The sequence below is a fragment of the Oncorhynchus kisutch genome, linkage group LG8 (genome assembly GCF_002021735.2).
Source record: "Oncorhynchus kisutch isolate 150728-3 linkage group LG8, Okis_V2, whole genome shotgun sequence".
Lineage (NCBI taxonomy): Eukaryota > Metazoa > Chordata > Actinopteri > Salmoniformes > Salmonidae > Oncorhynchus > Oncorhynchus kisutch.
In genome coordinates, this window is record NC_034181.2 from 29114361 (window position 1) to 29140177 (window position 25817).

A 25817-nucleotide genomic window follows, 5' to 3' on the forward strand; every position below is an offset into this window, starting at 1 on the left:
GCTGTCATTGGAAACCTATTGGTGAAATATTGGTTCTCTTTATTATACTATTGGTTTTGGGTAATGGACATTGTATTTGTTTTGCCCCCCCACACACACATACACACAAAATCCATTTCTTAAATGTTCCCAAACATTGTAGAGTGTCAGTATCAGATATGGCTGTGGCCACATGATCTGTGCCTTTCACTGCTATTAAATCACACTTCAACCACCATGTGACTGACTGGCTATCTGAGAGCAGTGGGAACAAACTGGTGGAAGAGGAGGAATTCTACTCGAGGACTCCACACTATTGAAAGGCCCAGATGTCGACAAATAGGCCATGGCAGATTCAGGGTGGTAGTACACGTACTGTATGTCATTATAGCAAAACTGTGAGAAATAACACGGAGAGTCTGGATTATTTATGGCTATCCTTTTATGATGCTATAAAGTAACTCCATTATGTAGACTAGCTCTCTCTCCCTCTCTAAGCTCTTTCAACGGAATCTAATAGAAATCCCTTTACTCTGCACTTGTGCGCAGACGATACCCACTGCAAAGCAAAACCATTTGTGTGAATAGAAAACAATGGCATGCTCTTGAGAAATTCAACCGATGAGTGTGTACTGTATCATGTGCATTTATGTAAAATGTATAATCCAATTAACAAGTACAGGAAACACAGTCATCGCTCTATTATGGGAATACAAAAGGAGCGTGGTGCCATGTCCTCTGAAAACTGCTCATGTGAGAAAAAAATGCAAGTGGCGTTAAATGAGTGTCTGGTAATGTGTTTGTTTGCAGCCCCATACTGTGAAGCTAGACTGCAGTAGTGACTTCTCACTCTCAATTCAATTTCAATTTAAGGGCTTTATTGACATAGGAAACACATGTTTACATTGCCAAAGCAAGTAAACAGATAAATAAACAATACAAAATATACAGTAAACATTACACTCACAAAAGTTCCAAAAAGAATAAAGACATTTCAAATGTCATATTATGTCTATATACAGTGTTGTAACGATGTGCAAATAGTTTAAGTACAAAAGGGAAAATAAATCAACATAAATATAGGTTGTATTTACAATGGTTTTTGTTCTTCACTGGTTGTCCTTTTCTTGTGGCAACAGGTCACAAATCTTGCTGCTGTGATGGCACACTGTGGTATTTCACCCAATAGCTATGGGATTTGATCAACATTGGGTTTGTTCTCTAATTCTTTGTGGGTCTGTGTAATCTGAAGGAAATACGTGTCTCTAATATGGTCATACATTTGGCAGGATGTTAGGAAGTGCAGCTCAGTTTCCACCTTTTTGTGGGCAGTGAGCACATAGCCTGTCTTCTCTTGAGAGCCAGGTCTGCCTTTGGCGGCCTTTCTCAATAGCAAGGCTATGCTCACTGAGTCTGTACATCGTCAAAGATTTCTTACATTTTGGGTCAGTCACAGTGATCAGGTATTCTGCCACTGTGTACTCTCTGTTTAGTGCCAAATAGCATTCTAGTTTGCTCAGTGTTTTTGTTAATTCTTTCCAATGTGTTAAGTAATTATCTTTTTGTTTTCTCATGATTTGATTGGGTCTACCTCCCTTTCCTTCCCTCTCTCTCTCCTCTCTACAGGCATACTTCCGACAGGGTGTTGCCCTTCAGTACCTTGGTCGCCATGCCGACGCGTTGGCCGCCTTCGCCTCGGGGCTGGCCCAAGACCCCAAGAGCCTGCAGCTACTGGTTGGCATGGTGGAGGCTGCCATGAAGTCCCCACTACGAGGTAACACTTCTGTCTTACTATCTCTCTTTGTTTTCCTCTGTCTTTCTAACGGTCTAAATGTTGCTAATCTTCATCCTCGTCAGTCAATTAATGTGTCAGTGTGACTCTAGCTGTCTGTCAGAGTGACTACTGTATGTCTTTACACTGTATATCTGTATTCACTTGTCTGTCTGTCTGTCTCAGTGTATGTGTGACTGATTATCGGTCAGGTTGATCAGAAAGATACTTATTTATCATAATAAACATCCAACAACACAGCCCTTGTCTGCCCTTGATGAAGCCTATTTTCCAACTCCAAGTAGCTTAATATCCAGGCCTTTCAGTAAACTCTGGCTTCCCTGCTCCATGATGTGTGAGAGAGATCAGAGAGAGTGGATCCACATGTCTGTCTTCTGTTCTGTTCAGAGAGGAGCCATTGTGTTTTAGGCTGCATGGAGCGCCTCTGTCAATCCCTGTTAGCGAAAGGCTGTATCTGAATACATGGAAAAAACAAGCACTGAGTGAAAAACCCATCTGAGGTACATTGATTACGTAAACATTGTCACTGGAAGCCTAACAGCAAAAGGACTTGAGAGTGGGCCCAACACTAAACACAATGGACCTGACTGGGCCTCTCTCTCAGTAGAATAGGAGAAGCTCTTGGCCCAGGCTTTTTAATCTCTTAATTGTTTACCACGTTTCCCATGATGCCAGGGAGGGAAGCAGCTAGCAACGGAGGGAGGGAGCCAGTCCAAGGTTTGTTAGGGGGGGGCTAGGTCGGGGGATTAAGAGCAATGATCCTCTCAGAGGGGCTCCTGGCATAGGGGGAAGATAATCAGCGTTACGCCAGCAAACAGGGAGGATAATCAGTGTTGTGCAGCCAAAACCCTGTGATAAGGAAAAGGTAGGGAAGCTTTCTCTCGCTGAAGTCGTAGATGGCGTGTTGCTGCCAGCCCGTCTTATCGTCCGTGTAACACACCCCTCCCAGGATTACCTGGGGATTACCAAATCCACTCATTTAATTTTCCCCTCGCTTGGAGTTTGGTGTCGCTAGGGTCTTACTAAACTTTTGCCCCAGCTAGTTACATACAGAGTTGAAGTGTAATGAAGAAGACGAACAGAACCATGTGGATACTGATGATATACATCCAACCTGTAGTCAAGTAGCTACTTGTTGTTTTCAGGACAACACATACATCTGTTTAGTCTTCAAATTCACTTGAATGTTTTTCTTTACATGTTTAGTCATTGGGCGTAGCGAGACAGATAAAGGTGTGCTCATTCAAACAGTGAACAAAGCACAGAAATAATGAAAGTAAGAAAACATATTCAAGTCCTTTGTCTTCAAGGAGACAAAAAGTGTGTATGAAATTCCCCTGAAGCACACCATCACCACTGTTTGTGTTTACTTTAGTATAACAATATTACATTCTCACATTGTCACTGTGGCTTTGCCAAACAATTTTCCCCACACGACGCAACACAGACGTTAGTTCTCTCTCTCCTCCTCGTATAGATCTGAAAGATTTTCCATGAGTCCAGAATTCAACTGTACTCTACGCCTTTGTGTTTCCCACAACAAAGAGCTTTCAAAGGAGGGGAAACTGCTCTCAGAACCCTCTATATACCCGGCTCTCTTCTCTGCCGCCTATGATCATTTTCAGCTTCAAACTCCTCAGATATCAAGGTTTTGATGCATATTTTTTTCCTGCAGTGAATATCGCTGTGTGAAATTAAATGAGAGAAATCAAGCCCAATCAGTAGTCAGTGTTGAGAGTGAATGGGCTTTGCTCTCTTCTGTTCTGTTTGTCCCGTGAACTTGGGCCGCAGGTAGCCTAGTGTTTAGAGTGTTGGGCCAGTAACCGAAAGGTTGCTAGTTTGAATCCCCGAGCTGATAAGATGAAACATCTGTTGATGTGCGTTTGAGCAATGCACTTAACCCTAATTGCTCCAGTGTCACCGTTGATAATGGTTGACCCTGGCCATGACCCCAATCTCAGAGGGAGTCTCAGGGAGAGTTGGGATATGCAAAAAACACATTTCAAATTCACACATGCGTATAATACACACTTGTGAAACAGGACAAATATAAGAACCCACAAAATTATTATTATTATTATCTTGGACCAGCTCTGAAGTTCTCTGACTGAGCTCTTAGGGTTGGAGGAGAGACAATGTCACCATAATAAACAATGTCACCATAATGATCATGATGATGAGAAAATATAGTACTTTTAGTATGTTCTTTTTAGTATGTATGGAGATGCAGGAAAACAGACGTAGGGTACAGGAGGAATTTAGCCCTCTCAGCAGTCAGCTCTCTGCCTCTTCACAGTCACAGACCCAAAGAAGAGAATGGCTCGTGAAATGGGAAGGTGAAATGAGTCATGGTTGTATTTAAAGGCAGGGGAAAACAGAATGTACGCTACATGGGTTTGTAATGGTCACCAACCTCCCAGGGCCTCCCCTTTATGAGACTGAGAGCAGGAGAAGGAACTATATATGAATGTACTGTACCTGTTTATGTACATGTGGATGATATTTACTCTATGTTTGTAAAAGGATTGGTAATAATAGTACATGGGACTTATATAGGACTTTTCAATTAAACTAAACCGAGATATCAAAACCAGACAACGCCAGTCTAACAGCAGGATGTAAGAAAACATGAAACAAAGAGAGGGGGAGGAGCTTAAAGAAGAGGAAAGAATGTGATGTGTCAGTGTATAAGTGAGCGAGCAGGTGTTGTGTGTGTGTGTGTGTGTGTGTGTGTGTGTGTGTGTGTGTGTGGGATAGAGATAGTGTGTATGGGAGAGAGTGTCTGTGGGGAGGGGCTTAGAGGTAGGCCAAGGTGAAGAGGTTGGGCTTTAGGAGGGACTAAAAGATGGTGATGGATTCAGAGTCATGGATGGCTGGAGGGAAGGAGTTCCAGAGCCTTGGATCATCCCTGGAGAAGGCCCTGTCGCTGAAACTCTTGGAGCTTGGACTTGGAAAAGAGAGAGAATAAGACCGTGACGGAGAGAGAGAGAAAAAGAGAAAGACTGAGAGAGAGAAAGAGAGACAGAGAGAGAGATAGCAATGTTTGATTTATGACACTACTCTGTGTATCACTTTGAATACAATTACCAGCTATGAATGGATATGATATGCACAGTGTTTCTGCTAGCGTTACATTCTACCAACCGCTGGAACACAAGTGATGCACTTGGATGCACTTGAAATAGCATCATCAATGATATTTTTGAATGCTTCTGTGAAGACTATAGACGTGAATCATTTTGTTTGTGTGTGGTGAATATTAGTTTCAGTCTGGGTGGCTTGCTACTACCACCAGGCTATTCAGATCATGTTCATGTGTATTTTGTTGTTTGTAATTGTTTGTCTGAATCAATGAGTGTCATGGTCTTTAAGTGCATGGGCATGACTGATACAGTAGCAGGCATACAGTACATCTGACTGCAGACACGATCTGCCTTGGACAGGTAGGTACATTACAGAAAAACCTCTGTGGGGGAGGAGTTGACCTAATTAACTACAACTCTGCAAAAAATATTTGCAGAAGGGGCACAGGTATATTTCATATTCCCCCTCATGTTCACACACTTGCACTCACATATACAGTACACACACTCACACATACAGCACACACACACAGGCAGGTACGCGCACACATACATTCACACTCAGGATGTCACCCCTGTCCTGTCCCCCACCCTGTCAGTCTCCCAATTTGGGGAGACTGACAGGGTAATGTCAATAATCTGGAGGGGCTGTGGATCCCAAACCTTGCGTTGCCCACAGTTGATTTATAGTATTGTGTGCATTTTCAGCCTTCCCAAAGGTCACCTTGTGTGTCTCCTCTCCGCTCTGCATTCCTCTGCCTCTCTCCCCTGCGTGTTACAGCAGCATGTTCACCATCACTCTTAACACTCACCGGCCCTCAAAACCCACTCAGGCTTTTCTTTTCTCTCTCAAACTGCAACATCGAATGGAAAAATGAAGAGAACATAGAAATATAATTTCACTGTGCTGCTTTTTTTTAGTGGTCTTTGAAATTGCCCTGTATTAAATTGCCAATAATAGTGGTACCTGTGAATGGTGTATTCATATGCTTGTCTTGTTGTCAGTGAAATCCATGTTCTAAAGCAATCACTCAGACAAGCTCAGCTCATTTAGCCAACAAAAGACACACTGATTGCGCTCCCTGAAACACAGTAGATGTGACAGTCATGGAATTTTGGATGACTGTTATTGGTCAGCCAAAAATATATTAGACACAGATTTTCTTCTCTCCTCCGCTCCTGACTACATGTGCTTCTGCTGCAGGGAGTCGGCGTTGCCTGGGCAACTAAAGAGGCAACTCGTCTGCTACAACACTTGCTTGTTTCAGCAAGGCGCAATAAAGTTTAATCATGTTGTAAAGAGTCCATGTTACCGCTGAAACGGACTCAACCATACAAATGCCCAGCCGTCATGTCTTCAGTCAGCTGTTCGCTACACACAGAAGAAAAAAACAAATACAGTTGAAGTTGGAGGTTTACATACACTTAGGTTGGTGTCATTAAAACTTGTTTTTCAACCACTCCACAAATTTCCTGTTAACAAACTATAGTTTTGGCAAGTTAGGACATCTACTTTGTGCATGGCACAAGTCATTTTTCCAACAATTGTTTACAGACAGATTATTTAACTTGTAATTCACTGTATCACAATTCCAGTGGGTCAGAAGTGTACATACACTAAGTTGACTGTGCCTTTAAACAGCTTGCAAAAGTACATAAAATGATGTCATGGCTTTAGAAGCTTCTAATAGGCTAATTGACATCATTTGAGTCAAGTTGATGTGTACCTGTGGATGTATTTCAAGGCCTACTTCCAAACTCAGTGCCTCTTTGCTTGACATCATGGGAAAATCAAAAGGAATCAGCCAAGTCCTCAGAAAAGAATTGTAGACCTCCACAAGTCTGGTTCATCCTTGGGAGCAATTTCAAAATGCCTGAAGGTACCACGTCCATCTGTACAAACAATACACAAGTATAAACACCATGGGACCACGCAGCCGTCAATCCGCTCAGGAAGGAGACGCGTTCTGTCTCCTAGAGATTAACGTACTTTGGTGCGAAAAGTGCAAATCAATCCCAGAGCAACAGCAAAGGACCTTGTGAAGATGCTGGAGGAAACCGGTACAAAAGTATCTATATCCACAGTAAAACGAGTCCTATATCGACATAACCTGAAAGGCCGCTCAGCAAGGAAGAAGCCACTGCTCGAGAACTGCCATAAAAAAAGCCAGGCTAAGGTTTGCAACTGCATATGGGAACAAAGATCGTACTTTTTGGAGAAATGTCCTCTGGTCTGATGAAACAAAAATAGAACTGTTCGGCCATAATGACCATCGTTATGTTTGGAGGAAAAAGGGGGAGGCTTGCAAGCCGAAGAACACCATCCCAACCGTGAAGCACGGGCGTGGCAGCATGATTTTGTGGGGGTGCTTTGCTGCTTACTTACGTCTTGCTCATGTTGAGAGAGAGGTTATTGTCCTGGCACCACACTGCCAGGTCTCTGACCTCCTCCCTATAGGCTGTCTCATCATTGTCGATGATCAGGCCTAGCACTGGGAACTAAGCACGCACCCCTGGGGAGCTCCAGTGTTGAGGATCAGCGTGGCAGATGTGTTGCTACCTACCCTCACCACCTGGGGGCGGCCCGTCAGGAAGTCAAGGATCCAGTTGCAGAGGGAGGTGTTTAGTCCCAGGGTCCTTATCTTAGTGATGAGCTTTGTGGGCACTATGGTGTTGAACGCTGAGCTGTAGTCAATGAACAGCATTCTCACATAGGTGTTCCTTTTGTCCAGTGTGGAGTGCGATTGAGATTGCGTCATCTGTGGATCTGTTGGGGAGGAATGCTAATTGGAGTGGGTTTAGGGTTTCTGGCATTATGGTGTTGTGAGCCATGACCACAGCCTTTCAAAGCACTTCATGGTTATCGACGAGAGTGCTACAGGCGGTAATCATTTAGGAAGTTTACCTTCGCTATCTTGGGCACAGGGACAATGGTGGTCTGTTTGAAACATGTAGGTATTACAGACTCGGCCAGGGAGAGGTTGAAAATGTCAGTGAAGACTCTTGGCAACTAGTCCGCGCATGCTTTGAGTACACGTCCTGGTAATCTGTCTGGCCCCGCGGCTTTGTGAATGTTGACGTGTTAAAAGGTCTTGTTCACATCGGCTATGGAGAGCGTGATCACACAGTCGTCCGGAACAGCTGGTGCTCTCATACATGCTTCAGTGTTTCTCGCCTCAAAGTGAGCATAAAAGGCATTTAGCTCGTCTGGTAGGCTCTCGTCACTGGGCAGCTCGCGGCTGGGTTTCATTTTGTAGTCCGTAATAGTTTTCAAGCCCTGCCACATCTGACGATTGTCAGAGCCGGTGTAGTAGCATTCAATCTTAGTCCTGTATTGATTCTTTGCCTGTTTGATGGTTCGTCTGAGGGCATAGCGGGATTTCTTATAAGCGTCCGGAATAGTGTCCAGCTCCTTTAATGCTGTAGCTCTAGCCTTTAGCTCGGTGCGGATGTTGCTTGTAATTCATGGCTTCTGGTTGGGAAATGTACATATGGTCACTGTGGGGATGACATCATCAATGCACTTATTGATGAAGCCGGTGTTGACTGAGGTGGCATACTCCTCAATGCCTTTGGATGAATCCCGGAACATATTCCATGTCTGTGCTAGCAAAACAGTCCTGAAGTGTAGCATCCGCGTCATCTGACCACTTCTGTATTGAGCGAGTCACTTGTACTTCCTGCTTTAGTTTTTGCTTGTAAGCAGTAATCAGGTTGAATTGGGTTGAGGTCAGGTGATTTTGAAGGCCAGGGCATCTGATGCAGCACTCCATCACTCTCCTTCTTGGTTAAATAGCCCTTACACAGCCTCTGTGTCCTCAGCCTCTGTGTCTCACATTTGGACTCATCAAACCAAAGGACAGATTTCCACAGGTCTAATGTCCATTGCTCGTGTTTCTTGGCTCAAGCAAGTCTATTCTTCTTATTGGTGTCCATAAGTAGTGGTTTCTTTGCAGCAATTTGACCATGAAGGCCTGATTCATGCAGTCTCCTCTGAACAGTTGATTGTTGAGATGTGTCTGTTACTTGAACTCTGTGAAGCATTTATTTTGGCTGCAATTTCTGAGGCTGGTAACTCTAATGAACTTATCCTCTACAGCAGAGGCAACTCTGGGTCTTCCTTTCCTGTGGCGGTCCTCATGAGAGCCAATTTCATCATAACGCTTGATGGTTTTTGCGACTGCACTTAAAGAAACGTTCAAAGTTCTTAAAATCTTCCGCATTGACTGACCTTCATGTCTTAAAGTAATGATCGACTGTCGATTCTCTTTGCTTAGTTTAGCTGTTTTGCCATAATATGGACTTTTGCCAAATAGGGCTGTCTTCTGTATACCACGCCTACCTTGTCACAACACAACTGATTGAATCAAATGCATTAATAAGGAAAGAAATTCCACAAATTAACATTAAACAAGTCACACCTGTTAATTGAAATGCATTCCAGGTGACTACCTCATGAAGCTGGTTGAGGTGAATGGAGGATCTCCGCATGTGTAGTTCCCACCGTGAAGCATGGAGGAGGAGGTGTGATAGTGTGGGGGTGTTCTGCTGGTAACACTGTCTGTGATTTGTTTAGAATTCAAGGCACACTTAACCAGCTGTGTAAGGGCTATTTGACCAAGAAGGAGAGTGATGGAGTGCTGCATCAGATGACCTGGCCTCCACAATCACCCGACCTCAACCCAATTAAGATGGTTTGGGATGAGTTGGACCGCAGAGTGAAGGAAAAGCAGCCAACAGTTGCTAAGCATATGTGGGATCTCCTTCAAGACTGTTGGAAAAGCAGTCCAAGTGAATCTGGTTGAGAGAATGCCAAGAGTGGCTACTTTGAAGAATCTCAAATATAAAATATATTTTGAATTGTTTAACACTTTTTTGGTTATTACATGTATCCATCTGTGCTATTTCATAGTTTTGATGTTGTCACTATTATTATACAATGTAGAAAATAGTAAATATAAAGAAAAACCCTTGAATGAGTTGTTGTGTCAACTTTTGACTGGTACTGTATATCAAAACAGTTATGATGGTTATTTTATTTTTATGATACTTTTCATCCTTAATCGTTGGTTACACGATTATACAGTAGTTGTGTCAGACTTAACTAGATGCACTGAGGACTGGGATGAGTTTATATGGAGCTATTAAGATTTTCCATCTTACAAGATATTCTGGTGAACCAATCAACGTGACTAGTGTACAGTAATTTACCTAAGCAGTATAGTCATTGTTCGTGAGCTGCAGTATGGAGAACCTTGTATTCCATGAAACTGAAAGGAATACAAAAAAGCTATCTGAATGAGTCCAGTAGCCCCCATCATGACCATCCCTAACCCCCTCCTCTCCCCTCCCTCCCTCCCTCCCTCCCTCCACATAGAGTCCCTAGAACCCACCTACCAGCAACTGCAGAAGATGAAGCTGGACAAGAGTCCATTCGTGGTGGTGTCAGTGATTGGTCAGGAGCTGCTGACGGCGGCCCACCACACCGCATCCGTGGTGGTCCTGGAGGCCGCGTTAAAGATTGGTACCTGCAGCCTCAAGTTGCGTGGCTCCGTCTTCTCAGCCCTCAGCAGCGCCCACTGGTCCCTGGGCAATGCAGAGAAGAGCACCGGATACATGCAGCAAGACCTGGAGGTCTCCAAGACACTAGGTGAGACCACAGGGGTGCATGTTTGTGTGTGTGTTTTTGTCTGTTTATTTATGTTCGTATCTGTGTGTATTGGTGTGTCTCTATCTGGTCCTGAGTTACTGTGTGTGTAAGGCAGCCCAGATTGTCTGACTCTCCTGACCCCACACAGTTTGACACATAAGTGGGCAGTGTATAGCAGAGCAGCAGGAGATAAGGGTCTGGATGGAGCAGAGCGCTATGGTTTTTAGGTAGAGAGCCTGGCTCTATGGCTCTGTATGGGGGGGGCCTGTCTATCAGGCAGATGTAATAAGGCCTCCCCTTCTCCACCTCTCACCCCACTAGGGCCTGGAGGTCAGGTCTAGCAGGTCTACTTCTACTGTGGAGCTCTGTCTGTACAGCAGCTTAGAACACCCAGTACTCCATTTAAGGACATAATGGGATGTCAGTGTCAAGGAGATCCAACGTATCACTGCATCACTGCTCTAAGATGGTGGAGGACCATGACTGCCCTGTAAATCTACACTGAGTTACAGCACATTTAGTAGTGATTTTCCTGTTGTACTGTATATAACCTGAGTGATAAACAAACAAGTATACAGATGCTTACAAAGTATTGATTATGTTCTCAGATGATTTTGTATAGAGAACACTGTCCTTTGCCCTAAACTGTCCTGGAGTGACATGTCCTTTCTCCTCCCTTTCCTCCTCTGCTCCAGGTGACCAAACAGGTGAATGCCGTGCCCATGGCAACCTGGGCTCAGCATTCTTCTCCAAGGGGAACTACCGCGAGGCCCTGACCAACCACCGCCACCAGCTGGTCCTGGCTATGAAGCTCAAGGACAGGGAGGTAAGAGACTGAGACACACATGGCAACATCCCACTCATGAGGAGAAGATGTGTCCTCTTATCAGGGGTTCCCAAACTTTTTCACTCAGGCCCCCCCTTCCAGCATTGACTATTTCTATGGGCACAAGCACTGTTCATGACACAAATTGTTCACACCCCTCTTGTTGGGGGAGAGAACATTTGCAGATTTAAAGCTTATTTCCTGCAATTCTACACATTTTGTCATGGGTTGCAGAGAACATTTAGCAGTTTAAAGCAAATGTTCTTGCAATTCTATACATTTTGCCATGTCTAATGTGTATTCACGTGATATTTGCATGACTCGAACTTTATAAAAACATCTATGGGCTAAAAAAACTATGTTTTGATCTGGACATTTCTGATAAGTTCTAAATAGCTCTCTGAGGTATGCAATGACTGACAGTACAAGAGGACAACTGATTATGCACCACCCACTTTCGAAATGGCACCTTTTGCGTTCTACTAGTAACTGTAACTGTAACTGAAAGGTTGCTTGTTCAAATCCCCGAGCTGACAAGGTAAAAACCTGTCATTTTCCTCCTGAACAAGGCAGTTAACCCACTGTTCCTAAATAAGAATTGTTCCTAAATGAGAATTTGTTCTTAAGTGACTTGCCTAGTTAAATAAAGATAAAATGTAAGAGAAATCTCTCATATAGTTTTAGGTTATCTTCTGCTATAGGAGGGGTGAGGTCATATGGGGGAAGGATGGCTAGTGTTTTTTTTCTGTTTCTGTTAGTGGTTGTCATAGTGATGTGTCCAGCATCTTCTCCTCTGTCTTGGTCGTTCAGAGGATGACTGAAGGGTAAGACTGAAGAGCAGGAAGGCTCTGCTGCTGGTTCTCCTGTCAGAGAGAGAGAGGGATGAGAAGTGGGCTAGGAGAACAAGTGAAGGTGACAAGGCGAGGGATAGAGAGGTGGAGAGACCAATGGGAGGGCCATTAGTAACAGCTGGTGCTCCTCGTTATCAATGCAAAACGTTTATGCAGATATTATAGAGATATTTATCCTGTACATGATTCAGTTATCCTGTACATGATTCAGCTTTGGCAACATATGTTGCTTTAGGAATGCCATTTAGACTGATTAAGCTGTTTGGATATGAAATAGAGGGGGAAAGAAAACAAAGGACATGAGTGAGAAAAAACTGACGGACAAGGGAGAGTGAGAGCTTGAGTGAGAGCTTGAGTGAGAGCTTGAGTGAGAGAGAGAGAGAGAGAGAGAGAGAGAGAGAGAGAGAGAAGAATAAAGGTAGAGCATGAGGGAGAGAGAGAGAGAGAAGAATAAAGGTAGAGCATGAGGGAGAGGGAGAGAGAGAGAGAGAAGAATAAAGGTAGAGCATGAGGGAGAGAGAGAGAGAGATAAGAATAAAGGTAGAGCATGAGGGAGAGAGAGAGAGAGATAAGAATAAAGGTAGAGCATGAGGGAGGGCCAGACAGTGAGAAAAAGGGCTAGTTTCTCTCTCTCTCTCTCCCTTAACCCCGCTCTCACTCTCTCTCTCTCTCTTTCTCTGTGTGTTCTGCCTGACCTCTGTGGTGATTGTGGGGGGTGCTTGTTCCAGCACAGTTCCGTCACCCAGCCCAGAGAGAAGAATGCCCTTGCTTCCCCCGTCTCTCCCTGCTTCCCCCGTCTCTCCCTGCTTCCCCCGTCTCTCCCTGCTTCCCCCGTCCCTCCCTGCTTCCCCCTTCTCTTCCTGCTTCCCCCGTATCTCCATGCCTCCCCCGTGTCCATCCCCCGTCTCTCCCTGCTTCCCCCGTCCCTCCCTGCTTCCCCCGTCTCTCCCTGCCTCCCCCGTGTCCATCCCCCGTCTCTACCTGCTTCCCCCGTCTCTCCCTGCATCCACTGTGTCCATCCCTGTATCCCCTCATCTCTCCCTGCTTTCCCCCCTGTTCCTCCCTGCTTCCCACATCCCACTGCTCCCCTCATCTCTTATCCTCCCCTCCAGCACCTCCCCAGCCGCTTCAACTGTTTGTTTTCGCAGATATCAGAGGACGTTTATACAGTCCAGACATAACCACACAATGAGAAACAAAGCTACAGCTAACTGCCAAAGGCCCCTCACATCTCTCACACAAATACCTCCACATAGATAGATAGGCAAAAGACCACAGCCATCAGTGGAAGGCCTAGACCTACGTACAGTATGTCATGCACACAGGTTAAGTTACAGTAGTGTTAGGGTGAGCTGTATTTGAGTGTGCTTGTGGATAAGGTAAGGCGTGTGGGGGTCTGTGTTTAATTTGGGGTCTCAATACCCAGTTCACATTAAAACTGACCATCCTACCGATCCTTGACTTCGGCGATGTCATTTACAAAATAGCCTCCAACACTCTACTCAGCAAATTGGTTGCAGTCTATCACAGTGCCATCGGTTTTGTCACCAAAGCCCCATATACCACCCACCACTGCGACCTGTATGCCCTGGAGACTCATATCTCCCTCACTAACTTTAAGCACCAGCTGTCAGGGCAGCTCACAGATCACTGCACCTGTATATAGTCCATCTGTAAATAGCCCATCCAACTACCTCATCCACATACTGTTTTTTTTGTCCTTTGCACCCCAGTATCTCTACTTGCACATTCATCTTCTGCACATCTATAACTCCAGTGTTTAATTGCTAAAGTGTAATTATTTTGCCACTATGGCCTATTTATTGCCTATCTCCCTAATCTTACCTCATTTGCACACACTGTATATAGACTTGTTTCTGTTGTGATATTGACTGTATGTTTGTTTACTCCATGTGTAACTCTGTTTTGTGTCGAACTGCTTTGCTTTATCTTGGCCAGATCGCAGTTGTAAATGAGAACTTGTTCTCAACTAGCCTATCTGGTTAATTAAAGGTGAAATAAAAAATTTAAAAAACATATTAGGCACTGGCAGTAATTGGCTGACCAGATGGTAGCTTTTAATGAGTGTGTGCGTGTTTGTGTGTGTGTGTGTCTGTTTCCGTGCCCCTACAACCCTGCCTTCTCAGTCAGACAGTAAAGGATTACTATGAAAGCCTCCACCCTTCCTAATCATATCTATATCCTCCTACTAACACCAAGCTGCCACCTGACTGGCTGTTAAGGACACCTCTCATCCCTCTATCCCCCCCTTTGGTTTAGCACACAGCCCGTACACATTACATGTTGAATAATACTGACCCATTCTTATACAATACTCTCTCATTCACTTCTTCTGAGAGGGAACATCCCCTCACCTTTCCACCACACACTAACAGTACTTTTAGAAGTGGGCCAGTACAAGTTATGTAAGCTGTGTCTGAGGTGTTATGTAAAGACTATTCCAGGGCCTTGACTAGGTCATCCCATGCTGCTAATGGCTGCTGCCTCCTACAGGACATCCCCCCCTGGCACCTCTGGACCTCAGCCTCTGGTCCCCTAATCAGTCACATGTGTGTCACACCACCTGGCCTCTCTCAGAGAGCAGAGCAGAACACTGGGGGCTAACGGAGGGAACGGATCCCTCATTACTGTAGCTAGCCCAGCTAGTGTTTTGCTTTCTGATGTCAAACGTATTATCTGGCCTTAGAGGAGGTGAGGTCACTTCCTAGAGGCCAGGCCAACCTGGACACAGGATGTTGTGCTGCTGCTCACTGAAGTTCCAGTAGAGACCGTGAAGAGTGTGAAGGAGAGAGAGTAAGGGGCGCTCCCACCAGTGGCTGTCGGTGCCGTTTAAGATTAGAGAGGACAACTTTTTTTATGAGCATGGTCTTACTTCAATTACAGCTTATGTAACCCACCGCCTGGATTTGGTCCTATGTAGCAACATTTGAAATGTGTTTTTTACATTTGATACAAATAGAGACTAAGAGCTAGAAAAAGAACTCCAGGTAAAAATAGATTTGATCTGTTCCTTGACCTACAGTTGAAGTTGGAAGTTTACATACACTTAGGATGGAGTCATTAAAACTCGTTTTTCAACCATTCCACACATTTCTTGTTAACAAACTATAGTTTTGGCAAATTGTTTAGGACATCTACTTTGTGCATGACTCAAGTAATTTTTCCAACAATTTCACTTATAATCCACTGTGTCACAATTCCAGTGGGTCAGAAGTTTACATACACTAAGTTGACTGTGCCTTTAACTTCTTACGGCTGAAATCCCGCTAACGAGATCGATATGACAACAGCCAGTGAAAGTGCAGGGTGCCAAATGCAAACAACAGAAATATCAAAGTTTCTAAATATAAACTTGTTGTTAATCCCACCACAGTGTCCGATTTTAAAAATGCTTTACGACGAAATCACACCAAATGATAATGTTAGGTCAGTACCTAGTCACAGAAAAACACAGCCATTTTTCCAGCCAAAGAGAGGAGTCACAAAAAGCAGAAATAGAGATCAAATGAATCACTAACCTTTGATGATCTTCATCAAATGACTCTCATAGAACTTCATGTTACACAATACATGTATGTTTTTTGTTTCATATAAATATGAACTTTATCAATCTCAGTATACATTGGCGCGTTACGTTCACTAGTTCCAAAAACATCCGTTGATATTGCAGAGAGCCACATCATTTGACAGAAATACTCATTATAAATGTAGATGAAAATACAATTGTTAGACATGGAAATAGCCTTAAGGAAAGGCTGTGTCAGATTTTTTTTTAAACTTCACACTCAGAAAAAGAAAAAATATTCCACCATGTTGGAGTCAATAGAAATCAGAAATAACATTATAAATATTCCTTTACCTTTGATGATCTTCATCAGAATGCACTCCCAGGAATCCTAGTTCCACAATAAATGTTGGATTTGTTCGATAATGTCCATTATTTATGTCCAAGTAGCTACTTTTGCTAGGGCGTTTAGTATACAAATCCAAACGCTTGTGCAGGTCCAGCCGAACGTCGGACGAAAACTTCAAAAAGTTATATTACAGGTCGTAGAAACATTTCAAACTAAGTATAGAATCAATCTTTAGGATGTTTTTTATCATAAATCTTCAATAACGTTCCAACCGGAGAATTCCACTTTATATATTATCTACCTCACTTGCTTTGGCAATGTTAACACATGTTTCCCATGCCAATAAAGCCCTTGAATTGAATTGAATTGAATTCCATTGTCTGTAGAAAAGCCATGGAACGCAGGTCGCTATCATGTGAAATGCGCATGACCAGGACCTGGCTCTCTGCCAGACTACTGACTCAAAGAATTCTCATCCGGCCCCACATCACAGTAGAAGCCTCATTCAAGTTTCTAAAGACGGTTGACATCGAGTGGAATCCTTAGGAAATTTCTTCTCAGGTTTTTGCCTGCCATATGAGTTCTGTTATACTCAGACATCATTCAAACAGTTTTAGAAACTTCAGAGTGTTTTCTATCCTATATAATCTTTACGATGTTTTTATCATACATCTTCAATAATGTTTCAACTGGAGAATTCCTTTGTCTTTAGAAATACAAAGGAACGCAGCTACCTCTCAAAGTGCGCGCCTGACTGAGCTCAAGGCACTCTGCCAGACCTCTGGTTGAAACTGCTCTCATTCTCTTCTTCTTCACAGTAGAAGCCTAAAACAAGGTTCAAAAGACTGTTGACATCTAGTGGAAGCCTTAGGAAGTGCAATCGGACCAAATTTACACTGTATCTTGGATAGGCAAAGACTTGAAAAACTACAAACCTCAGATTTCCCACTTCCTGGTTGGATTTTTTCTCAGGTCTTTGCCTGCCATATGAGTTCTGTTATACTCACAGACATCAATCAAACAGTTTTAGAAACTTCAATGTGTTTTCTATCCAGATCCACTAATAATATGCAACTGGGACTGAGTAGCAGGCATTTTACTCTGGGCACGCTTTTCATCCAAACATGAAAATGCTGCCCCCTATCCCAAACAGGTTAAACAGCAAATTATGTCATTGCTTTAGAAGCTTCTGATAGGCTAATTGACATCATTTGAGTCAATTGGAGGTGTACTTGTGGATGTATTTCAAGGACTACCTTCAAATGCAGTGCCTATTTGCTTGACATCATGGTAAAATCAGAAGAAATCAGCCAAGACCTCAGAAAAACAATTGTAGACCTTCACAAGTCTGGTTCATCCTTGGGAGCCATTTCCAAATGCCTGAAGGTACCACGTTCATCTGTTCAAACAATAGTATGCAAGTATCAACACCATGGGACCACGCATCCTTCATACTGCTCATGAAGGAGACGCGTTCTGTCTCCTAGAGATGAACGTACTTTGGTGCGAAAAGTGCAAATCAATCCAGAGCAACAGCAAAGGACCTTGTGAAGATGATGGGGGAAACAGGTACAAAGTATCTATATCCACAGTAAAACGAGTCCTATATCGACATAACCTGAAAGGCTGCTCACCAAGGAAGAAGCCACTGCTCCAAAACCGCCATAAAAAAAGCCAGACTACGGTTTACAACTGCACATGGGAACAAGATCATACTTTTTTGGAGAAATGTCCTCTGGTCTGATGAAACAAAAATAGAACTGTTTGGTCATAATGACCATCGTTATGTTTGGAGGAAAAGGGGGAGGCTTGCAAGCCAAACAACACCATCCCAACTGTGAAGCACGGGGGTGGCAGCATCAAGTTGTGGGAGTGCTTTGATGCAGGAGGGACTGGTGCACTTCACAAAATAGATGGCATCATGAGGCTGGAAAATTATGTGGATGGAAAATTACGTGGATATATTGAAGCAACATCTCAAGACATCAGTCAGGAAGTTAAAGCTTGGTCGCAAATGGATCTTCCAAATGGACAATGACCCCAAGCATACTTCCAAAGTGGTGGCAAAATGGCTTAAGGACAACAAAGTCAAGGTATTGGAGTGGCCATCACAAAGCCCTGACCTCCATCCTATAGAACATTTGTGGGCAGAACTGAAAAAGTGTGTGTGAGCAAGGAGGCCTACTAACCTGACTCAGTTACACCAGCTCTGTCAGAGGGAATGGGCCAACATTCACCCAACTTATTGTGGGAATCTTTTGGAAGTCTACCCGAAACGTTTGACCCAAGTTAAACAATTTAAAGGCAATGCTACCAAATACTAATTGAGTGTATGTAAACTTCTGACCCACTGGGAATGTGATGAATGTGATGAAATATAAGCTGAAATAAATCATTCTCTCTACTATTATTCTGAAAATAAAGTGGTGATCCTAACTGACCTAAAACAGGGACTTTCTACTAGGATTAAATGTCAGGATTTTTGAAAAACTGAGATGAAATGTATTTGGCTATGGTGGATGTAAACTTCAACTGTGCATCCTATATGCTAAATTCAGGGCATCAATGTTGTTAAGAAAATTAGCAAAACTTTTGGAGTTCTCGATTGCTAACGTTATGTTTTTCAAAACCACTGTAGTAGAAAGGACTATCAACACATACTGAGCAGCTCACGTTATAGATAGAAGCATGCTACATGGCAGACCAATCCAAACTCATCTCCCGGCATATCCAGCCCATCCGTTATCTCAGCCAATCATGGCTAGCGAGAAGGTTCCCGCTTTTTCCGTGGCTAAACCAACTAGGCTCATAATTTAACAATTACAGTGGGGCAAAAAAAGTATTTAGTAAGCCACCAACTGTGCAAGTTCTCCCACTTAAAAAGATGAGAGAGGCCTGTAATTTTCATCATAGGTACACTTCAACTATGACAGACAAAATGAGGGGGAAAAAATCCAGAAAATCACATTGTAGGGTTTTTAATGAATTTATTTGCAAGTTATGGTGGAAAACAAGTATTTGGTCAATAACAAAAGTTTATCTCAATACTTTGTTATATACCCTTTTGTTGGCAGTGACAGAGGTCAAATGTTTTCTGTAAGTCTTCACAAGTTTTTCACACTCTGTTGCTGGTATTTTGGCCCATTCCTCCATGCAGATCTCCTCTAGAGCAGTGGTGTTTTGGGGCTGTTGCTGGGCAACACATACTTTCAACTCCCTCCAAAGATGTTCTATGGGGTTGAGATCTGGAGACTGGCTAGGCCACTCCAGGACCTTGAAATGCTTCTTACGAAGCCACTCCTTCATTGCCCAGGCGGTGTGTTTGGGATCATTGTCATGCTGAAAGACCCAGCCACGTTTCATCGTCAAGGTTTTCACTCAAAATCTCACGATACATGGCCCCATTCATTCTTTCCTTTACACGGATCAGTCGTCCTGGTCCCTTTGCAGAAAAACAGCCCCAAAGCATGATGTTTCCACCCCCATGCTTCACAGTAGGTATGGTGTTCTTTGGATGCAACTCAGAATTCTTTGTCCTTTTTTTTCTCATTTTGTCTGCCATAGTTTAAGTGTGCCTATGATGAAAATTACAGGCCTCTCATCTTTTTAAGTGGGAGAACTTGCACAATTGGTGGCTGACTCAATACTTTTTTGCCCCACTCTACATTCATATTTACAGATGGTACAGTGCCTTGCGAAAGTATTCGGCCCCCTTGAACTTTGCGACCTTTTGCCACATTTCAGGCTTCAAACATAAAGATATACAATTGTATTTTTTTGTGAAGAATCAACAACAAGTGGGACACAATCATGAAGTGGAACGACATTTATTGGATATTTCAAACTTTTTTAACAAATCAAAAACGGAAAAATTGGGCGTGCAAAATTATTCAGCCCCTTTACTTTCAGTGCAGCAAACTCTCTCCAGAAGTTCAGTGAGGATCTCTGAATGATCCAATGTTGACCTAAATGACTAATGATGATAGTGATGTGCAATATACGCCTAGCTTCCTGAAACAGGTCACATATTGGATGACTGTCATTCATATTCCAGTCATCCAGCTCATTGTAACATTGATAGGTTTAGGCTACTACATGATACTCACATTTTCCCTATACCCATCATGAGGTTGCTACAACCTAGCCTACAAATGAAAGTTTATAATGTAGGTGCACAGGTTGAGAGATAAATTGGAAAAATCAAGGTGACAGACAGTGACAAATTCAATACCGCCTTGCACACTCTTGCCTGCTTCCAGCTGATCAGGAGTGTAATCATTAGTCCAAACAGTTGCAAAATGTACATTTTTGCATCTAAAACTAGAGTTTCTATTGGACAAATTCAGGTAGATCCTTCCCTATTTGGTTCCGTTTGCTTCCATTTAAGAAACTGTTTGCAACAGAATCAGCGGAATGAATCCACCCTGATCACCCACACACACAGTTCACATTCATTGCAGCCACATACAGCATGATCACTTGCTCGTTGTATAATTCCTTCTCGCAACTACGAGCTCTCCTCCTCTCACCTTTTCCCTTCAAACTATCAGGTAACAAGGTAAGACCCAAGTGCAGACTGTGTGAAGTAACAATGTTTATTGTAACAGGGGCAGGCAAATGACAGTATCCCCCCCCCCCACCCCACACACCACCACCACCTGGCGTTCCACCTGGGCGGATACCTGGTTGACTGGGGTACCGGCAGTGAAAGTCGGCGATGAGGGCCGGGTCCAGGATTTCTTTAGTGGGAACCCAGCACCTCTCCTCTGCGCCATAACCCTCCCAGTCAACCAGATACTGGAAATCCCTGCCCCGTGGTTGAACCCTCAGGAGGCGTTTCACCGTGTACGCTGGCTGGCCATCAATGACATGGGGGGAGGGATGGGCCTTTAAACAGAAGACAAGGGGCAGTCAGACATGGTTTTGACTCTAGACACAGAAAGGGTAGGAAAAATACAGAGGGTACGGGAAAACAGAGGACAAACAGCAGAGGGGCCAATGATCTTAGAGTGGGGGGAAAAGGTCTCTGCTTCCGGGGGTGTAGCCACGGCACTATAGCGGCGGGCCAACACCTCAGGCTTGACTCTCTTGGATACCGGTCGGTGTTACGGAAGCGAAGTGGCCTGGGCCTTACTGAACTATTCCCGGAGGTCCTGGTACTCTGCGAAGCTTGCAGAGAGGTCCGGGGCAATTTCCAAGCCCCCAGGAAGACGTCCCGCGGCAGGCAGAGCTGACTTCAGGCAATGAGTGTGGCAGGACAGGAATCCCAATACCACGGCAACCTGCAAAGTCTCAACCAGCAGGATTTGGATCATCTCACTGTGGTTCCCCAACACTCGTAGGTTGACGGGGGTGTTCTGGTGGGTGACCCGACCTATAGAGTGCCCGTCGACGCAGTGCTCTAACACCCATGGGAATGTAGAGGGGTTGAGTGAGGATGCCCAGCTCGGACGCCACGGTAACGTCCATGAGACTCACATCAGCCCCCGAGTCGATGAGTACCTGGAGAGACTTGGACTGGTCGCCCCACAGCAGGGTGGCATGGAGAGGGGTGCGAGTAAGGGGAGAAGAACAATTATCTTTAAGACCCACCAGTGTACTCACTCCAGCAAATGAGCTAGGTCTCTTGAAGGGACAGGTAGACACAAAATGACCTGGCAGTACCGCAATACAGACAACTCTGGATCTCAAGTCTACGTAAGCTTTCGGCTGGAGACAGCCCAGCCCTGCCGAGCTGCATCGGCTCGGAAAGAGGTGAATCGGCAGTCTCCGGAGGCTCTTGGAGGGACTCTCGTAAGCTCGGATCCTCTTGGGGACGTAGATGCTGGGGACTTCCGGGGGTTCATCAGCTGAAAGGTGGGCTACCAGCTCATCCTTTACCTCCTCCGATTATCCGTGCAGGAACGTGTCCAGGTAGCCCCTGCTGCTAGAGTGCGGAACTCCACCGCATAGTCTGCCACACTGAGGGTGTCCAGCCGAAGCTGGAGTAACTTTCGGGCAGCCTCTCTCCCAGACAACGGAGCCTCAAACTTTTCTCACCTCCGCCACGAATACCTCCAGTTTGAGGTAGATGTCGGATTGTTGTTCCCACACCCCATGGCCCAGGCGAATGCCCTCCCAGACATCAGCGTAATAATGTACGCTATCTTCGTAGGGAACGAAGAAGGCTGCAGCTCGGAAATGAGGGAGCACTGGGAGAGAAAGGCCCGGCAGATTTGGGAATCTCCATTGTAGCGCTCCGGGGGAGGTAAGTGCGGTTCCTGGGAAACCGGGGTGAAGGTGCTGCTACCAGCCGGGTAACAGAGGGGCTGGGAGGTTACTGTCGTGGTAGGCTGCCTAGTAGGCAATCCATGGAATTGCTCCCACAATGCATTCAAGGCTAGGTTGTGACTTTCGGCCACATCCTGAAACCCTTCCATCAGACCGCGAAGCAACTCCTTGTGCCTACCAATGGTGGCTCCTTGGGAGGAGGTGGCGTTGCAGGGCTGGTCCAAGTCTGCTGGGTCAGTTATCAAGGTAGACCCAAGTGCGGACTGTGTGAAGTAACTATGTTTATTGTAACAACAGGGGCAGGCAAACTACAGGTCAAGGCAGGCAGGGGTTGATAATCCAGCGTAGGAGCAAAGATACAGGACGGCAGGCAGGGTCAGGGACAGGCAGAGTTCATTAATCCAGAGGTGGAGCAAAGGTACAGGATGGCAGGCAGGCCCAGGGTCAGGGACAGGCAGAGTGGTCAGACGGGCGGGCTCAGAGTCAGGACAGACAAGGGTCAAAAACCAGGAGGGCGAGAAAAAAGAGACTAGGGAAAAGCAGGAGCTAAGAAGACAAACACAGGTAAGCTTGACAAGCAAGACGAACTGGCACAGACAGACAGAAAACTCAGGTATAAATACCCAGAGGATAAGTGGGGAAGATGGGTGACACCTGGAGGGTGTGGAGACAAGCACAAGGACAGATGAAACAGATCATACAATAGCCACTAACCGCTACATAGCCTACATCGTTATCACCATATTAGCTAACGTCATAGTCAACAAACTACTACAACTAACGTATTAGTAAACCCGCGTGTACAATCAAGCAGTACAGTGTACAGCAAGCAGTTTAACAGTTAAAACCTCAAGCTTACCTTGAGTTGAAAGAGTTGCTTTGTTGGATAACCTTAGCCAGCTAGCTAACATAAATAGCATTCATCTGTTTGAGTCAGGTTGTTGAGTAGGCTAAATTAGCTGCCTTAGCTAGCTAAGTAAGTGAAAGGTAAACTAAGAAAAAAAAATCTGTCTCTCTCTTTGCTGCTTTGAGTCAACTACTCAACCCACTTTATGCACCGCAGTGCTAGCTAGCTGTAGCTTCTACTTTCAGTACTATATTAATTCTCTGATCCTTTGATTGAAAGACAACATGTCAGTTCATGCTGCAAGATCTCTGGTGGGTTGGAGGACATCCTCCGGAAGTCTTCCTAATTGCTGTGTAAGCATATGGAAGGGGGTGAGAACCATGAGCCTCCTTAGCTTTGTATTGAAGTCAATAACTGTCCTCCGGTTACACCATGGTGCTACCCCAGAGAGTGCTGTTGAGGCTACTGTAGATCTACATTGTAAAACAGTGTGTTTAGATCTGTAATTTGGTGACATTAATATATTTTGTATACTTTTATCTAAAAAGGATAACTTTCACTATTGTTTCACTGTTTTAATTCCTTCCTCCTCTGAGGAACCTCCACTGGCTCACACATACAGTACATAAACCTCCATCTTAGCACTTTATTAGTAATTATGCCCTTTACCTCAATGCAGGTAGCAATTCCCCAGAATAGGTGGTGTTCTCACACACACATTATACCGCTTGTCTATCCATGTGTTACTCCAGTGTAACTACTACTAGCCTTTCACCCAGTGCAGTACAGTGCAGGACAGTGCAGTGCAGTACAGTGCAGTGCAGAGTGGCCTGGCTGTGTCCTGCGATGGAGCAGCAGAGAGAGACAGAAGACAGAGATCTTACTACAACATTAATATAGTAGCACTACTATTGGCCTATCCCCCAGCGCAGTGCAGTGCAAAGTTGCCTGGCTGTGTCCTGTGATGGAGGAGCAGAGAGAGACAGAAGACAGAGATCTTCCTGGGAGCATTCTCCATTAATCACAGGCAGTAATTGGATCCTGTTTTTATCAGTAGAGGCGCAACGCACGGCCTCTCTTTCATCTCCTAATGCTCTGCCATGCAAGGCCCGGACTCTGCTGCTGCCTGCCAGACTGATGGGCCACCACTCCTCATTTCTACAGTTGGCCTAGTCACTGGCCTTAATCACACATATTGCTTATGACCACTACACCGGCCATTATGAGTTATTCACTTTCCACTTACTCTAGAGTATGGTCGTGACCAACGTCTCTGTTTTGGATAAATACATTCCGCAAGCCATACAGATTTCCTATGTTTTCAAATGATTACTGCTCTTAAAGATGGAATATCTTGAAGGGAATGAATGATGGTATAATTGGTTATGTGGATGTACCTTGTGGTTGTGTTAGAGAGGGACAAATACATGGAAGGACAGTGAGAGTGGGATGGGTGGTTTAAAAGGTGAGGGGGAAAGCTGCTGGTGTTATCTATGAGAGGAGAGGGGGAACTTGGGAATGGCTCCTGGAGTGCAGTGTTCTGTCATCCGCGACCGTGACTCGCTCTGAGCTGCAGTCCAAGCCTGTGAGGTCATACTGTACCACAGAAATAAAAAATACAAAATTTACTCGCAGACTTTGGAAATATCTTTAGCAGATTTTCTGCTGTCAGATATGCTGGACATATAACATAAACACACTCTCCTTTATTCAGCCATATGTGGCCCTGCCAAGTCCTTCCATACAGTAGGTTAATGTGGCCCCACCTGGTCTACTCTGGTTCTCAATAGCAACCGTCTGACTGAACAGCTTCATGTCATTCTCCTGATAAACTCTGCTGGTAAAACTAAACTGCCTCTCCTCTCCTGTGTTTGCATGTGACGTCCTAGTCTTAAATAGTAGGTTTAGCTTGAGTGAGGTAACCCCTAATTTGGGGTGTGAGTATTTAGGAGAAACTGAGGCAGGCTGGCGATGGTACACTCTGTAATTACGTTACCCTGTGATGTTAAAATGCTATTCTTCTGCTGCTGGCTCCCTCAACCCATTGCAGGCTTGCAATGGAAATCAGAAACCCAGCTAAAGAGGTTGGGTAGAGGGGAGAGCATTGGGGTCTAGAGGTCTAACTGCCCCTATACCACAACTCGTCTCCTCCTACCTCTCTGTCTTTGTTTGTCTACTCGGCCGTTTCCCTTGCTTGATCTGCTGAAAGGAATTTCCACTAACTAAACTAGCGTGGGGGGCCTGGTGGGTGTTCCTGGGGTCAGGGTTAGTCAGGGTTTGTCAGTGCTACAGCCGAGGAGGGGGATCATTAAGGAATCATTAGGGGCCTGGTGCCTCAGCTGCCTTTATGGGGCCCTGCTCTAATAGGAGGATCCCATCCTCCCCTCTCCTCGCTCCCCACACCTCCTCTGCTGATTGAGAAGGAAGATTTGGGGATCATTAGGGGGTTCATTTATAGAGTATGAGCTGGCCCAGCTTGGGGAGAAGGAGGAGGAGTAGGAGGAGGGGGACGAAGGGATTGGGGAAAAGGGTGTCAAGCCAAATGAGTGCAAGTACCTTTCTTTCCCCTTGTATCCACAGATGTCATAGAACAGCCCAGACCCACAGCCCCTGTGTATGGGTCTAGCAAGACCACACCAAGTCA

General features: G+C 44.7%; 1 protein-coding gene across 2 annotated transcripts in view; it reads left to right on the top strand.

Moving 5' to 3' along the window:
* The window catches only part of LOC109894908 (tetratricopeptide repeat protein 28), a 216204-nt gene that overhangs the window by 96497 nt on the left and 93890 nt on the right, over positions 1–25817 (top strand). For both annotated transcript variants that reach the window (XM_031830060.1, XM_031830061.1), the window contains exons 2-4: positions 1606–1753; positions 10232–10504; positions 11200–11330. In XM_031830060.1, the coding sequence (XP_031685920.1) occupies positions 1606–1753; positions 10232–10504; positions 11200–11330 (552 nt within the window). The remainder of the gene's footprint in view (positions 1–1605; positions 1754–10231; positions 10505–11199; positions 11331–25817) is intronic.